At 42.9% G+C, this 17,244-nt stretch overlaps 1 protein-coding gene across 1 annotated transcript; it reads left to right on the top strand.

Annotated features, from left to right (window-relative positions):
• Nucleotides 1-204: 204 nt before the first annotated feature.
• On the top strand, nt 205-8,335 carry LOC127605400 (mitochondrial coenzyme A transporter SLC25A42-like). Its single transcript, XM_052072884.1, has 8 exons — nt 205-506; nt 799-961; nt 4,394-4,505; nt 4,707-4,732; nt 5,731-5,897; nt 5,978-6,094; nt 6,287-6,438; nt 6,911-8,335. The coding sequence occupies exons 2-8, from the start codon at nt 875-877 to the stop codon at nt 7,234-7,236; spliced, it is 987 nt and encodes a 328-aa protein (XP_051928844.1). The 5' UTR covers nt 205-506; nt 799-874; the 3' UTR covers nt 7,237-8,335.
• The last annotated feature ends 8,909 nt before the right edge of the window (nt 8,336-17,244 follow it).

Raw genomic sequence — 17,244 nt, 5'->3', positions numbered from 1 at the left:
CTAGAAACACACTGTATACAAAATACATCAAATTATAATGCAGAATCTACGTTTACATTTTGGCCTGTTTAACTTCGGTCGACATGCTTTCGTTTTTAAAACGCTGAACATTTAAGGGACGTATAGGCTAAGAATTTGGCAACCCAAGATTTCGGGAAGTGTCGCGAGAGTTCACTTGTGACCTATTTCGCTTGTGGGCATTGTAGTCCAAAACAGTGGGTAGCGTCGTCCCACTTTCTTGAGGACGCGGACCGTGCCAGACAAAACCAAATAATCTGGTGCGCAGCAGAAGAGGCTCAATGCAGATTGATTTCCTCGCGTCTATCGCCTATAAAAAGGAGCTGGAGAGTTTCACAATCCACCAGACTTTTACAACCATTTCCCTGAGGAAAGGAGTCGGGGATAAAACAACGCGAAAAGGCTCTTTGGACTTGAGTTGCAGCTGGCGAGAGAAAACAAGCCGTCCATGCAGCAATGTTGCCATAACACCTGGGAAGCCCGTTGAGGTACAGTACACAATATTATAGCGTTTCGTCAAAATGCATGATGCACTGGTTACCTAGGGTTTAGATCGGACGTACGGTCAAAGAAATGTATTGTTTGTTGTTTGTCATTGACAAGAGGACAGTATGTTCCAAAACCCACCCCCCCCACACACACACACTGTTTACGCCCCCCCCCCCCCATTTGAGTACGATATTGCATTGGCACAGCGACTCGTGATCAATCAAAACAGGGAACACAAAAAAGGGAACATGCTTTGCTGCAGGATATTCCTAAGCAGTGCTTATTTTGCAGAGATCAGATCTACCTACATTGGTTCCGAATCATGTGTGTGCGTGAGAGTGACCAGCACCACCAGTGAGGGACACTCATGGCCCACCGCGTGCACGACCACCAAAGCCGCCTGCCAGTAGCCCAGGCCACGGTACTGACCCTGCCTCCTTCCAGCCAAGCTAAAGTGAGTCTCCTTTAAAAAATGAGGCCGATGTGTTACATAACAGTTATTTGATTCACGAGATTACTGTTGAGTGATAGTGTAAGCCTTTCGAGCATTTTCCCAATATCCTTGATATTAAATCTAAGGACTAAGTACTAGTATGCTCTTTGTCCTCACTACTGTAAATCATAACCACGGTGAAAATACTGCGTCTTACTAGTAACAGGGAAGCACTTTAAAACGTTACATTTGAGCTACGATAGATAACAGGCTGCAAAAGTGCATCGCTTGCCTCAGTTTCAGGCCGTTTATCATCATGCCGTGTGCGTGCGTGCGTGCGTGCGCGTGTGTAAGGGTAGATCCCGTGAGATTAGTTGATCGAAAAGTAGATCTTCGGTCCAAAAAGTTTGGGCACCCCTGCCCTAGATATTGACGAGTTAAATTTTTTTAAATGTCACCAGTAGTACCCATGTATTCTACAGTTTTACCTCAAGAGCTGTGAGTCCTACATTCATTCATTCATCTTCCGTACCGCTTGATCCTCACTAGGGTCGCGGGGGGTGCTGGAGCCCATCCCAGCCGTCTCCGGGCAGTAGGCAGGGGACACCCTGAATCGGTTGCCAGCCAATCGCAGGGCACACATAGACGAACAACCATGCACGCTCACACTCACACCTAGGGACAATTTAGAGTGTTCAATCAGCCTGCCATGCATGTTTTTGGAATGTGGGAGGAAACCGGAGCACCCGGAGAAAACCCACGCAGGCCCGGGGAGAACATGCAAACTCCACACAGGGAGGCCGGAGCTGGAATCGAACCCGGTACCTCTGCACTGTGAAGCCGACGTGCTAACCACTGGACTACCGGGCCGCGTGAGTCCTACAAGTATGCCAAATTTGTTCTGCAAGTGAGGACAAAAAGTTTACTAGCTTAAGGTTGTTGTACTGCCAAACTCTTTGTCCACACAAGTAGGACAGTTCAGGGAAATGTACTCTCATTCTAGTAAAATGAGTGTCTTTCTCTCGTTATTACCTTCTACGACAGTATGACATTTTTCCACAGGGCAATTTTGGCATAGTAGTCGGACTTCATGTTATTCGTGAGGTAAATCTGTGCCCTAGTTGACAATATTGTGCAGCTATTATTACCAGTGGTATTTTTTTAAATTTTGCCACGATTGTTAACTTCAGCAGTACTCGTAGTGCGCCAATGTCAACTAGCACATTGTACAAATAGTAGGCACAACAGTCTTATTCGCAATTACAAAAGAGCATTCAAGTACATGGGCGTTAAACTGGAGACCGAAAACATTTTCAAAACGGCTTTTTATACTGGAACCAAGTTGGCATGGAACTCACTCATTGCACCACTACAGTCATTAGTCACACGACCACGCCCTCAATTGAAAAAAAAAATACATAAATAATAATAAAACCTCAGAGCAACCGTCAGCTGCATTTAATCCACAACTGCTCCTAATACATAATCATATTTTTTCATGAAATACCAATTTACCATCAATGGCCCCTTGGTGGAGGTTTAAAAAATCATACATCACGTGCCCCCGTGCTCAGCTCAGTGTTGTTTTTGTGACACCGCCAGAAAGAGCGTACCGCAGTAGTCAGTCTTGCCTCGGCTGGCATTTGTGGTTGTAAATAGCAGTAATGTACAAGTCGGTCCAAAACTAGGTCAGGTTACAGGGCCTGTTTGTATTCGCAAGCATTTTTTTTCCTCCACATAAGAAGGAGTATATATTGAATGAAACAGTACCAGTCACGCTGTCACCATAATAAAATATTTATTGTAATTATGATGTAAAGTAACATCTGAACATTCTTTCGTGTCATAGTCCGAAAGTGAAATAGGTTGTGAGCTGAAGGGAAAGCAGGCGAGCAAAATTAGCTTGCATGGTAGCATAGTGGGAGAGTCTGCGTTCAGATCTCTGCCGCTCTATGTCATCTGGCTCCTTCTCACATTTCAGAAACATGCGTGATATGTTCGTTGAAGTCGGAATTGTTCGCAGGAGACCATATAGTGGAGATTTAAAATAGATACGAAATAAAGGCAAGTATTTTGGATTTTGTCATTTTGCTTTGGAGTGTTATGGCGAGGCGAGGCAACTTCATTTCCATGAAAGAAATTCTGTTTTGAGTCTGATTTTATTGTCGAATAATTCCATTAGGATTTCTTCATGAAGTCAAGTACAGTATTCATCTACAACATTTAAGCTTATTTACAACGAAAAGATATTTAAAAGCAAAGGAAACACATAAAAAGGAGCTTTCTGACAGTACTAAAAGACTGTAGAGCAGATGTCAAACTCAAGGCCCGGGGGCCGGATCCGGCCCACCACATCATTTCATGTGGCCTGCGAAAGCAAATCAAACATGTCAACTTCCATGATCCTTGCTAAAATCTGTTCCGAAATGTCAAATTGCCATGTGTCATAAATAACGTTGAGATTTTCTTATCCTGTTTACACTCACTTGAACAATAATTTCAAAACAGTAGCCGATTTCAAACGTAGTAATCCAGTCATAATACAATGTGATGATTAAATATGTTTTTACTGTCATAACGGCCCTCCGAGGGAGGACATCACTCCAAAGTGCCCCACAACAAAAATCGGTTTGACGCCTCTGCCGTACAGTGAAAATGATTTTTTTTTTATCATGGATTTTAAAGTACCGGTATTTATACTTGGGGCTGATTTCACTCCCATTGGCACTTTATCCATTTGCGTGCAGCATAACATCTAAATGCTGATTCACCATGTTCGTTTTGAAACTTGGGCTGCGCTAATCGACCCGAGTCTGCATGGGGAGGGATTCTGTCCGTCCGGATAGCCAGTTGTCACGTCCGCGGAAGCAATTTCAGCCTTCAAAATAGCTTCTGGCCTCAGTAAGTTGTGAAATGGCGCTGTATAGCCCTCGTGAGGCCACTCTTATCACTCCTGAGTGGCTGTTTATTGGGCTCAGCTGTCCTTGAGGTGTCAGAAAAATAGGCACCTGTCGACATGTGCATGCGCTCACGTGCGCATATATGGAGTAGAATATCCAAAGTTCACACAATCTGTTGTGATGTTTGTTTTTGTTATAGGATACAAAATAACAGCCATGCCATTATTTTTATTATTTTTATTTATTTATTTTTGTTGTATTTTTTTCTTATCTTATTTGATGTAGTTTTTAACATTGTACTCGTGATTTTAACTGCTTGTTGTAAGGTGTCCTTGAGTTTCTAGAAAGGCGCCCACAAATAAAATGTATTATTATTATTTCATTGACCTCATAGTTTTGTTGTTGCCTCAGTAGTATTTGAGTGTGGAAAACAAAAAAAAAAAAAACATTCAACAATTTCAACAAGCAAGAAGACTCCAGTTATATTTACACCTTGCAATATGGCAACAATGCACTATTAATGTGAACGTGATCGATGCAAACTCTCAAACAGGACCTCAGGCCCACCTGGACGGCGTTGGACTCCCTGCTGTGCGGGGCGTTCGCCGGAGCCGTCGCCAAAACCGTCATCGCACCCCTGGATCGCACTAAGATCATCTTTCAAGGTAAGGGGCGGAAAACATTCGAGATCAGGCCATGGAAGGTTGAAACATAAATCATTTATTTACCGCCAGGTTTTCTTTGCTCACTGCAGAATGTTAAGTGTCTGATGTAACTGTTAACTAACCGCTAATCCTCTTATTAGATGTTTAGCCTACATGGGAGAGAGCTGGTTGTTCTAAACATGTTGTTTTTCCATTCCTTAGTCTCCTCAAAGAGGTTTTCGGCTAAGGTGAGTTTCACTTTCATCTGCAAAAATGTTTTATTTTGGCACGCAGTTGTTCAGCACCAAAACGTGATTAAAGTATGTCACATATGAATACAGTGTGCAAAAACGATAGCGATGACAAAAATAGTCATATAAGGGATACCATCTAACCTTCTCACCTTTACCTCACGTTTGTTGTGCCTTGACACGTGATATTAACATTGCAGAACAGTGCAGAAAACATACAAAAACAAAATGCCTGGTTTGGTCTGTAACTCCTCAAAAAAATGGGCAAAAATCTTTCATCATTGTTTCAGCTGTTGTTTTCTAATTCTTAGATTCTCAGTCTGCTTTAATGAAAGACTACATACATCTGGCAATATTTACGGTTGAGAGGCTGAAATTTAGATCATTTGGACATCTTTAAATTAAACAAGATCGCTAAACAATTAGCAATATAATTATTGATGAATTTAATAAATTATTTGTTGCACTTCTGAATCTGATACAGATAAAATGTTGGGATAAAATTACTTTTTGTTTGGCATTGGGAATGAAAAAAAATTTGGATTGAAAAAACTGGAAACAAGGGGGGGAAAAGAAAAAACAAAAAAAATTGTTTTTTGTTGTCGTTTTGTTTAAAAACAAAATAAGCAAAGAAAAACGTCACAACAAGCAAACCAAAACGTCATTTTGGTTATTAAAAGTAAAACTCGTTCAAAACATTTTTGTTGCACCTGAGGGGAAACGTTTTTAAACAATAAATAAATAAGATCAAATGAAAAGTGACCTCAAAATTAGATGGGGCAAAAAAAAAATCCACAAAATGCAATTCTGTTGTTTTTAGATTAAACATTCCAAAATAATAATAATAACTCTATTCCAGATTTTCCTTACTGGGGCTTTGGAGCCATTCAAAATGAACACTTGGGTCTGTTTCTCTATTGGGTATTAGTACAATGAGACATCTCTCGCTATTCTAACCCCCCAACCCCCGCCCCCCCTGTAATGCGCCCAAACAGGAGGCATTCAGGCTCATCTATAGCTCGTACGTGAAAGATGGGCTGCTCAGCCTGTGGAGGGGCAACTCCGCCACCATGGTGAGGGTCATGCCATACGCTGCTATCCAGTTCTCGTCCCACGAACAGTACAAAAAGGTGCTCGAGGGCCACTACGGCTGTCAGGGAAAGTAAGCTCCACCCTGATGACGTTCACAATAATTTATTTGTTTTATATTTGTCACTGCAACACTTCTTTGCTTTGTTTCAGAGCTCTTCCACCATTCCCGCGCTTCCTGGCCGGCTCAATGGCTGGGACCACCGCTGCCATGCTGACATACCCGTTGGACATGGTGCGGGCCCGCATGGCTGTTACAGCCAAAGAAATGTAAGGGTTTATCGTGTGGATTTTGGCTAATGTTACTCCATGAGTCGTGACTTAATATCTTTTGGGCTCTTATCGATATCCCCACCCCAACATAATCGAAAGAGAAATAAAATGTTGCCGACTCAGTTTTTGTACTGTAAGATCAAATCAGTCTGGATTGAAAGTCAAATCTGTCTCGTTTGATTTTGACAGGTACTGCAATATCATGCACGTCTTTGTGCGCATTTCCCAAGAGGAAGGTTTTAAGACCCTCTACAGAGGCTTTACACCTACAATTCTGGGTGTCATCCCCTACGCCGGCATCACATTCTTCACTTATGAGACCCTCAAGAAACTTCACACAGGTACCTAGAAATATCGGGACGCCTGGTCCTTTACGTCTTCCTTTCATATATCATCTCTACAGCAGCGTTACCTAAATTTGTTCACCGAGGTTCACATACAGACAAATTAAAGAAGCAAGGGCCACAAAAAAAATGAAGCAAATAAGAATAAAAAGCACTCAACAACAACAACATGCTGTTGTAAAATATATCAGAATCAGGATTACCGGTAAGTCATTTTATGGTGGCTTCTGGTGTATGCGCCTGGGCCAACAGGGAGCAGTTTTATATATCGATTTACAGTCTCAACTGCCAAGTAAGTCTCATGAATAATAGTTGTTTTTTGCAGAGGATAAAGAATATATGTCTGGGAATATTGTTTGTTATATTATCTGTATTTTCATGTATAGAGTTGCAGAAGGTATCATCTGTGATGAATGAAAGTTCACCGCACCCTGCTCACCCAACCATCTTTTCTTTCCGCTTCTTCTAGAAAAGACAAAACGAGCTCAGCCGTACACCGTGGAGCGCTTGGCTTTTGGCGCGTGCGCGGGTCTGATTGGACAGTCGGCATCGTACCCTCTGGATGTGGTCCGTCGGCGCATGCAGACGGCCGGCGTCACCGGCTCCGCCTACAACACTATTTTGGGCACCATGCGCGAAATCGTGCGCCATGAGGGCGTCGTGCGCGGACTCTACAAAGGCCTGAGTATGAACTGGCTCAAGGGGCCCGTCGCCGTGGGCATCAGCTTCACCACCTTCGATATCACGCACAGCCTGCTCCTCAAAGTGCACCAGATGGGCTTCTTCGCCCACTGACTGGAACAGTTTGGACCAATGGAGCTCAAAAGCAGACTTTAAAAAAATAATGACAGAAGAAAATAATGACTATTAAGCAAAAACCTGTTCTATGTTTGCACTACTTGATATTTTTTCAAGAGAATCTGAAGACTGCCTCGATTAGCTTCGATTACAATACAGATTTACATGGGTTGTGACCATACTTGGGAATGATTTGTCCTAAGGCTGAACAATTTTGAAAAATAATTGAATTGCGTTTCGCCCCCTCCCTCAAGAATACAATTGCGATTTAAAACAATAATTTCCATCCAGGTCCACTTCCCATGTATTTTTTTTTTATACAAAAAACAGCAAGAAATTAATCGGCATTACTGGTACTATAAACATTAATATCAGATTTGTTACACCTGTACATAAATGTTTTGGTCTACAAATTATCCTTGCGCTAAAATAAAAGTGAATGAACCATGAATGTACTTGAAAAAGTTTATATACTACAACTCAAGTTTTAAACTCACCAAGCACTTTCACTTATGGTCTTTTCAGCATTCAAGAACAAGTTTTACCAACTTCTGTCATTTCAACTTTTCATATTTCATGAAACAATGGCATGTAAATAAATTGACTGTGCTGCTTAAGCACTGAATTTATGAGCCTATATGACAGAGAAGTGGGATTTTTTTTTCTTCCCAAATTGCAGCCTTAGAATTATTCAACCCCGGTTTGTACCTTACTGTATGTTTTCATATGATGAATGTCCCTTTCAAGCACTACCATGGTGATTTTGACTATAATCATGAGTTGAGCTCAAATAGCTTTTATGAACGCCAACAAATGCATTTGTGGTTCAGATGTGCAGAAGGTAGCCGGGCATGCTTTAATTGGACAATATGAGAAGGAAATCCACATATCGATATTTTAAATAAAAAGATGTGTTTATTATTGGTACACCTAATTTAGTCATTCAATTTATGTATATTTTCCAATTCAAAGTGTGAATGAAACGCCTTTTCTGTCAAACGCAGCAATGTCTTATTTGTCCACAGGAGGGCGCCCTGTAACAAATCATACTAAATGCGCAGAGTGACAGTGAAATAAAAACGTGGTTGCACATTTATGTCATGTTCATATCTGTTTTACGTCAATATCAAATATTTTATAACCGTTAATTCAATGCGACAGTTCATACATATTGATTTATTTTAATAATTCCGTGTTTTTTTCGGTACTGTATTTTACAAAATAAATCGGTATAATTGCCTGTGTTACATATAGATGTTAAGGGTCCTCGCTTTACGACGGTATCGACATACGGCATTCCAAAATTGTCACGTGGCAGAACAACAAAACCCAATTACAGTTTTGAGTGAGTGTGTGTGCGTGTGCGTTAGTATGCTAGATTTTCTCCTTTAGGTGGCAGCAGTGAAATACGCGAACGTGGAGTTGGGGGGAGTCGGGTGTGAGGGGTGTTCGTCACACCACCACATGACCCGAACTTGACATCCCCGGCCCACACGGTTTTAAGACTTGTAAAAAGTTCTTTGTCAACACTGCCCAATGGTTTGAAAGCGTTATTTTTTAAATATCGATTTAACAAAGGGCAAAAATAAGAAAATTATTGACACTGAATTACTTCACATTATAAATATGATTATATTTCATTTTAATCTAAATTCCTTACTTCTTAATTCAGATTGAATGACTGCAGATTTGGTCTATGATGCATACATATGGGTTTCCATAACTGAACGAACTAGAAATCCATCCACACGAAGCATTATTGTGCCATTGTCAGTTAAGAACGTAAATGCCTCGTTCATCTTCTGAAAGGAATTCACCTATATCCTCCATTTCATTTTCATCTTTTTTACAAGTGTTGAGCAATAAGAAGGATGGATGGATGGATGGATGGATGGATGGAGCGATCCTGTCCTCCGTCTCTCATCCCCCTTGCCTCTGACCTTGACTATGAATTATGGGATGTCCTGCCAACAGACAGGGCGCATAGGCCTGGTATTGCAACAATCGAGACAATACCACCAGGTTGATGCAAGCGTGGTCATGGGGCGGGTGATTGAGTGAGAGGAGGAGGGAGGGATAGAAAGATGCTTCTTGAAGGCGCCGTTGCCATAGGTAACCTGCACCCGTGCCAAGAAGAAGGGGTGCCTGACCATTTGCATGTACTCAAATGTGGCATGAATAATTCACTTTGGAGCCCTTCGCCCCCGCATGGCGGACAATAGCTGTTCACACATACACAAAATCGAAAAGAAATGTGACGGCAGGACAATAAAAGCATGCCGAGATGCGATTGGGATGCATGCGGCATCATATTTCACATGGTGAGTTCTTCTGTCTCGCTCTGAATGACCTCAATCACAATGGACGCCGCATCGACGGGCTGCGTGGATTCCAGAAGAACACCCTATTTGTGCATGCTTTCTTTAAAAATAAAAAATAGGGAAGCCTTGCGCTGTTTAAATGTTTCCTTTATTTTTTGGAGCAATTACCTATAACACATGCAGTGAACCCAATTCAATAGAATGTGAAAAAAACAACAACAAAAAAGAAACCGGTTTCCCTACATTTTGGCTTCAAATCAATGGCTATTGTTCTGCTCCTTTTTGGGTGCGTGCTTTGGTCTATATTCCATCCATCCATTTGCTACGCCGGTTATTCATACGAGGGTTGCGGGTGTGCTGGAGCTTTTTTCGAGCGGGGGACACCCTGAACCGGTTGCCAGCCAATCGCAGGGTGCACATGGATGAACAGCCATTTCGCTCACAATCACACACACGCACAATTTTGATTTTTCAATCAGCCTGCCATGCATATTCTTGGAATGCGGGAGGAAACCGGAGTACCAGGAAAAACCCCCACACAGGCATCGTGAGGAAATGCAAACTCCACACAGGAAGGCCGGGGCCGGAATCGAACCCTGCACCTCTGCAGTGTGAGGCAGACTTGCGAACCAGTGGTCATTGTGCTGCCAGTATAATACAGACAAACCAATATCGTGTCTTGAGATGGTCTCAGTTCCTCATTAAGCTGCAGTAATATTAGTTATTCCTGGCAGAGGATAAAGAATCTGACCATATGAGTGTCTTTATATCCCCTGTCTACATGTGTTATGCAAAATCTGTGTTCAAATATCTCGTTCTTAAAAGGGTTACAACGACACAACACGGGGTCACGTGTATCTCAAGGCAACACTGTCTCATATGTCATCGCCTCCCAAGCATATCAAATACTCCAAACATTTGAGAAGAAGCTCTCGGCATTACGCGGTCCAGTTTGGGATGCAACAGCCTGCGTGATAAACATGATTAACGTGTGGGCTGTGGCAGCTAGCAACGGCGGTGCTGATGTATTGGATGAGAGTGTAAATATTAAAGCATGTGTGTACGTGCGTGCATGTCCCACGTGCCAACCAGCTCTGGACGACATTCAGTCGCAGTCACTTTGATGGGCGACTCAAGACTGGAGCCACTTCGCAATAGACAGCGCTCATAAATCCAGCGGGCATTCGAACACCTTGAGAGGGATTTTATACAACATAAGCTGTCCAGTAAAGGCCTCTTCTGTAAAGTCCCCTTTATGGTCGCAAAAATATCTAAATGTGGCTTCAAAAGCCAACTTTGAAACACCAGTTCTAATTAAACCCCCCCCCTTTTTTTTTTAAAAACCAAAGTCTTTGTGTAAAATCCAATTAATTAAAAACACTACTTTGAACCCCTAACAGTATCTTAAAACCCTAATTGGAAACCCTAAATGTAGTTGAAAACCCACATTTTATTTTGAAACCTGAATTAAAAAAAACATTAACCTCAAGGTCAAGGTCATCTTTATTGACAAATATGCTTTATGTATGACATGCAGCATAGATGAAATTTCTTCCTCTCAATCCTCAGTGCAAACCTCAAATTAAAACCCAACTTTGAAACGCAAGCCCTTGTTTAAAACCTTATTTTGAAACCCCAACTTGTTTTTAAAAACTCACCATTAGTTAAAAAGCTCACACTGGTTTAAGACCAATTTGAAACCTTAAGTCTGATTTAAAGCACTAACATTATTTTAAGACGTTACTAATCCTAGTTCAAAACCCTACTTTGAAACCCTAACCTTTAAAATCACACGTAGCCCTAGTTTAAAACGTCATATTGAACGCCCAGATTTTTTTTTTTTACCTTACTATGAAATCCTAACCCTAGTTTACAACCCAAATTTGAGACCCTCTGTCTTGTTTAAAACCCTAATCGGAGTTTAAAAACAAATATTTTAACAATGTCGCACATGACATTTGCCCTGGATGATCCAATCCATCCCCTTGCGCAAACCGGGATCCCCCATGGACGATGGTGTCCTACGCACTGTGCGGACTAAGCTTTTATATCGGGAGAGGCGGCCCTGGTTGCATTCCTCGTCCATTACCCTCACCGCCGTTAATTAATTGTGACCCTACTTTGAAACCCAAACACGAGTTAGAAGTGTAGTGGCTCAATGTATGCATGCTAAAGTGCTGCGGGGACATCCCCCACCCATCCTCCTCCTGTGTGCTATAGCTCAGCCTTGTTAATTTTACAAGATCCAGCACATATGGCCACTTATGGCTTTGGCAGAGCTGTTAAAAGCTGCGAGGTCGGTGCATTACTGAGCCGCTTCCATTAGAGGGAGTGTGCACGCCGGCCCGGACCGCACTCAATCAAATTCGCTCTGCAATGGCAGCTATGCTCCATCGAGGTGGAGGGGGAACTTGAGTCACGTGACTTTACTCTCGTCAGACTAGAAGTGCCAATTTTTAGGACTTGCTGCGACAGTGGATGAGTACTCGTCACTTTGGGTCCGATACAATTGAAGGACGGTTCGTATTAAAGTGGAACCGATTCAGTGGGATTGCGATTCGATTCAAAATGGGAATTTGAGAGGCAATGATGATGAGGCAATGAGTTTCTTGTTCTCATTTTAACAATGACCTTGTCAGGACTATGTACGCGGACATTTTTTATATATCCATGAATCAAGTGTTTTACAACCTTTTTTGAGCCAAGGCACACTTCTTTCATTGAAAAAAAAAAAATTCGCGGCACACCACTAGCTGAAAATGTGAAAAAACCCACCTATTAACAATTAACATGTTTTATTGTGCGGCCCGGTAGTCCAGTGGTTAGCACGTCGGCTTCACAGTGCAGAGGTATCGGGTTCGATTCCAGCTCCGGCCTCCCTGTGTGGAGTTTGCATGTTCTCCCCGGGCCTGCGTGGGTTTTCTCCGGGTGCTCCGGTTTCCTCCCACATTCCAAAAAACATGCGTGGCAGGCTGATTGAACACTCTAAATTGTCCCTAGGTGTGAGTGTGAGCGTGGATGGTTGTTCGTCTATGTGTGCCCTGCGATTGGCTGGCAACTGATTCAGGGTGTCCCCCGCCTACTGCCCGGAGACGGCTGGGATGGGCTCCAGCACCCCCCGCGACCCTAGTGAGGATCAAGCGGTACGGAAGATGAATGAATGTTTTATTGTTACCCTACCGGTTTTTAACATTGACTAATGACATTATAACAGCTTGAATTGTAATCAAATGGACACAAAGAAAAAAGTATTTTATAATCTTTCATATTTATTGTTTCACTGTCGTCCTGCATTCATGCGGCACAAATTCGCTTGTCTCGAGTGGTCGAAATACAAAGCAATTGGCTAGCTGTTGCTGCTCCCTAGCGGTATGAGAAGGTACTACACAATTACTTTCTGGGCGATAGATCACATAGGCATACAAATTGGATATTTTGAAAAACACTGCATTAATACATCCATTTTCTAATTCACTTACCCTCACGAGGATCGCGGGCGTGTTGGAGCCCGTCCCATCTGACTTCGGGCAGCAGGCAGGGGTTGGGGGGAGGGGGGGGGGGGGGGCGGGGCGCATCCTGAACTGGTTGCCAGCCGATCACAGCGCACACAGAGACGAATGACTATTTTCGCTCACAATCACGCCAAAGGGACAATTCAGACCAAGGGTAGTGAACTCCAGTTGGTCGAGAGTTATGCCTTTCCTGTTTTAGATCCTTCCCTACTCCATCACGACACACCTGATTCAAATGATCAGCTCGTCAGCAGGCTCTGGAGACGCCTTAAACAATCATGAACAATTGAATCAGGTGTGATCCTCGTACACCATGGATGTTCATGATCATTCGGTGTAAAAATACATTTGGGGGGCTTAGTGTGAACGTTCAAAAACAGTGGCATCTGCTATTTGCGGGGCTGGCCTGTAAATACTGTAGCAAATCAGAATATAATTCACAGTCATTCACATGTGTCTTAGAGTGTTAAGAGAAGCGCTATACATTTGATTCATTATTATACCTTCAAATAGTACAGTTGGTTGAGTTCCCCCAAAACAAAATGTGGAGCAAGATCACAAAAATACGTTTTCATTTGTAATCAGCTACGAAGGAGCACAAATTCAAGCAGTTTTGTATTTCTCAGGCACCATTCTGAGAACTAATCAAGAGCAAAAGCATGAGAAACTGTTTGTAAAAACAAAACATCGTTTTCACTGAGGTAATTTGTCTTCAAAAATGTAGCGTGTGAACTGAACTGTTTTGGGGTTTTGTTTAGTTTTTTTATAACAAAGTCGCTCATAAACCAAGGATCCGACGTATGTCTGTTTCACTATTTTACATTTGAAAAACAAAAAACATTCTTGTCACGTGCGGAGCAGGTTCGAACCTGATGAGAGGTGCACACCGGCGGCAAGCGCCACCTTCAAGAAGAGGAATGAAGGAAGTAGCGTGGCTAATTTACCATGAAGGCAAAGACAGAATTCGAAATTGGTGGAAACGTGTCGTAGAAAATTGTTTTTCACCGTCAAGGTGACAGGAAGTTAGGATGTGTTCATCTTGTACCCTTCTTTTCCCACCAAAATCAACTCCAGCCAGCGTTTTCGACCTATTGGTGGTTTCTGTGACAATGTGACTCGCAAACAGACTCACGGGGGTCATTCATAAACATGCATGTGCGTTTCTTTACCCCCCCAAAAAAGAGAAAAGAAAAGCGGAGGTGTGGATGGATGGAAGGCCACGGCGCGTTTTGCATGAGAATGGCTCGGGGTCCTGTGAACCTTCTGCTCCCTGTGCACACATTCAATGGCGGCGCCGCGGTCAGCGTGACAAAGTGGGCCCCGGGTTGTCCGACGCACACACTCCACCCGCCGTCTGCCCCACCCGCCCACGGCCACGGTCAGTCCGCTTGCTCCCTCTGTGTGTATACACACACACACACACTGGGCCGAGGCGATATTCTATGAGGCGTCTGGGGAGGGCGGCCAAGTTCAGGGGAGGCGAGGGGACGACTGAACTGAGCGAGGGTGAACTTATTTAGGCAATTTTTCCTTCAGCGGATTCTTTGAATGTTGCGCTCTCACCGCAACAGCGAGCGCAATTCTTTCTCGAAACAGTCCGGTTCACAAGAGTCTTTGTTGGTTGCTAGGATTTTGACTGGGGCCAAGGAAAACTATCCATTCATTTTCTGGTGCGCTTGTTCTCATTTGTGTCATGCCTGAGCTGGTGTCTGATGCCTAACAAAGGTTCACAATCGCATTCATATCTATGGACAATTTCGAGCAGTGATTCTCAAACGGTGGGTCGGGACCCAAAAGTGGGCCGCTGATCCATTTTGGGTGGTCCTGGGACAGCTAGTAAAAAAAAAGGAAAAAAAAGACCTGTATTCTTACTTTGTTTTTACTCTGCTACAGTACAGAGGCGTAACAAGTTCCCACATGGAACATACTGCAACACCGGTCAACAAATCCTTTTCTACTCAGAGATGCAAGTAAACGTTTCGAGATTGATTTTTTTTTTTAATGCTGATTCAGAATCTGCCCATTTTTTTATGATTTCTAGTTGTTTAAAATAAGGGCTAGGTTGAGCAACAGGTGGTATTTTTTCTGAAACATCGTCGCGATAAATTACAATACAAGGTTAAATCCATATAGTACAGAGTTTTAAAGGACAAACTTAAAAACAACCAAATAAAATATATCAAACACATGATGTACTATAAAAAAGTAAATACTTTTTTTTTAAATCAGCGAGGAAAAATTCATTTTGGCACATGTAACGCCATCTCGAATTCATCGTTGATGTTGACCAGCGTAATTAGATAAGCCACAGGAAGTGTATCTGCCTAGCGCTAATTTGCTCCGTAAACATACGCAGTGCAGCTCAGCCTCTAGCTAACATGAGCGATACGCTTTTGGCGGAACATCAAACTAAAATGTAGACAGCTTTTGCAAGTCTAATATACTTCGCATGTATTGATAGAGGCTATTTTGAAACAAATAGGTTTGAATGCAACTGCAACTGATCGTTTTGTCTAGATGTGGCCTACAAATGACTGTCCACCATTCCAAAGTCCTCACAAGGTACCCATCCCTCACCCTATATCAGCTGGGAGCCATGAGTTGACACTATAGAAGGAAAAAAAAGATCCATTTATATTTAAGATTTCTGAAAACAAGTGCAATTCAATTTTAATCATGTTTTGGGTAAAAAAAAAAAAAAAAAAGAAAAATACAAATCTGGGCGGCCCGGTAGTCCAGTGGTTAGCACGTGGGCTTCACAGTGCAGAGGTACCGGGTTCGATTCCAGCTCCGGCCTCCCTGTGTGGAGTTTGCATGTTCTCCCCGGGCCTGCGTGGGTTTTCTCCGGGTACTCCGGTTTCCTCCCACATTCCAAAAACATGCGTGGCAGGCTGATTGGACACTCTAAATTGTCCCTAGGTGTGAGCGTGAATGGTTGTTCGTCTCTGTGTGCCCTGCGATTGGCTGGCAACCGGTTCAGGGTGTCCCCCGCCTACTGCCCGAAGACAGCTGGGATAGGCTCCAGCACCCCCCGCGACCCTAGTGAGGATCAAGCGGCTCGGAAGATGAATGAATGAAAATACAAATCTAATGTTACATGAAAAAAAAACACTGTGCAGGTTAAATTTTACTTTTCAACCTTTCATGCACCCTGTAGGATGAAAACCTGATAAGCCGTCCACTGTAGTCAAGATCTTAGACTTCTCTAAATATTAATTGTAACATTAACATAGACATCCTAAAAAAATGTTCATTGTTGCGGTCATTATTCACTTTGTGAAACTCAGCCTAGGGAATGACTAAAACTGGCGTTTTCATTTCAAAATGTCAGTTAAAATTAGCAGTTGCATTTTCTTTTGGTGTGTGTGTGTGTGTGTGTGTGTGTGCGCGCGCGCTTTGTCTCCTTTTTGTTATGATTACCCACTCAGTCAATGTAAAACATCGTGAATATCGAATGTACGTATTTTGACAAATCATCTGCATTGCGTTGTTTAAGCACGAGTGCAAAATTTCAACACTTGTCCACAGGTAGATAAAATCTTCTTTTTTCTTCTTCCGTACCGCTTGATCCTCACTAGGGTCGCGGGGGGTGCTGGAGCCTATCCCAGCTGTCTCCGGGCAGTAGGCGGGGGACACCCTGAATCGGTTGCCAGCCAATCGCAGGGCACACAGAGACGAACAACCATTCACGCTCACACTCACACCTAGGGACAATTTGGAGTGTTCAATCAGCCTGCCATGCATGTTTTTGGAATGTGGGAGGAAACCGGAGCACCCGGAGAAAACCCACGCAGACCCGGGGAGAACATGCAAACTCCACACAGGGAGGCCGGAGCTGGAATCGAACCCGGTACCTCTGCACTGTGAAGCCGACGTGCTAACCACTGGACTACCGGGCCGCCCGTAGATAAAATAAAAGAAGGTAAATAAAATACAAGGAGGTTGATCCGACAGGCGTCACAGAAGTTCTGTTTTCTTAAACAAACAAATTGTATTTTTCAAAGCAGAAATATAGCAACACATCATTGCTTTGTAGTTACACCTCCATGTAAATAACCCTGTTTGTGCATTTTACGGCTTTGTGCTCCGCCGTCCCCTGTCGTTAAAGGCCTTTTGTGTAGCAAACTGCCCAGCATGTTAACAACACAAACAAACAGTGGAGGGGCAATTAG

This window comes from Hippocampus zosterae, chromosome 8 (assembly GCF_025434085.1).
Source record: "Hippocampus zosterae strain Florida chromosome 8, ASM2543408v3, whole genome shotgun sequence".
NCBI lineage: Eukaryota > Metazoa > Chordata > Actinopteri > Syngnathiformes > Syngnathidae > Hippocampus > Hippocampus zosterae.
Note: the sequence above shows the minus strand (reverse complement) of the source record. Positions and strands in the feature narration are given on the sequence as shown.

Excerpts from the sequence above, each read along its gene's own strand:
- LOC127605400 (XM_052072884.1), top strand. The coding sequence starts at position 875 with ATGGCCCACCGCGTGCACGACCACCAAAGCCGCCTGCCAGTAGCCCAG. Across the intron at positions 5,898-5,977 it reads CACTACGGCTGTCAGGGAAA|AGCTCTTCCACCATTCCCGC; the intron begins GTAAGCTCCACC and ends GCTTTGTTTCAG. Across the intron at positions 6,095-6,286 it reads GCTGTTACAGCCAAAGAAAT|GTACTGCAATATCATGCACG; the intron begins GTAAGGGTTTAT and ends TGATTTTGACAG.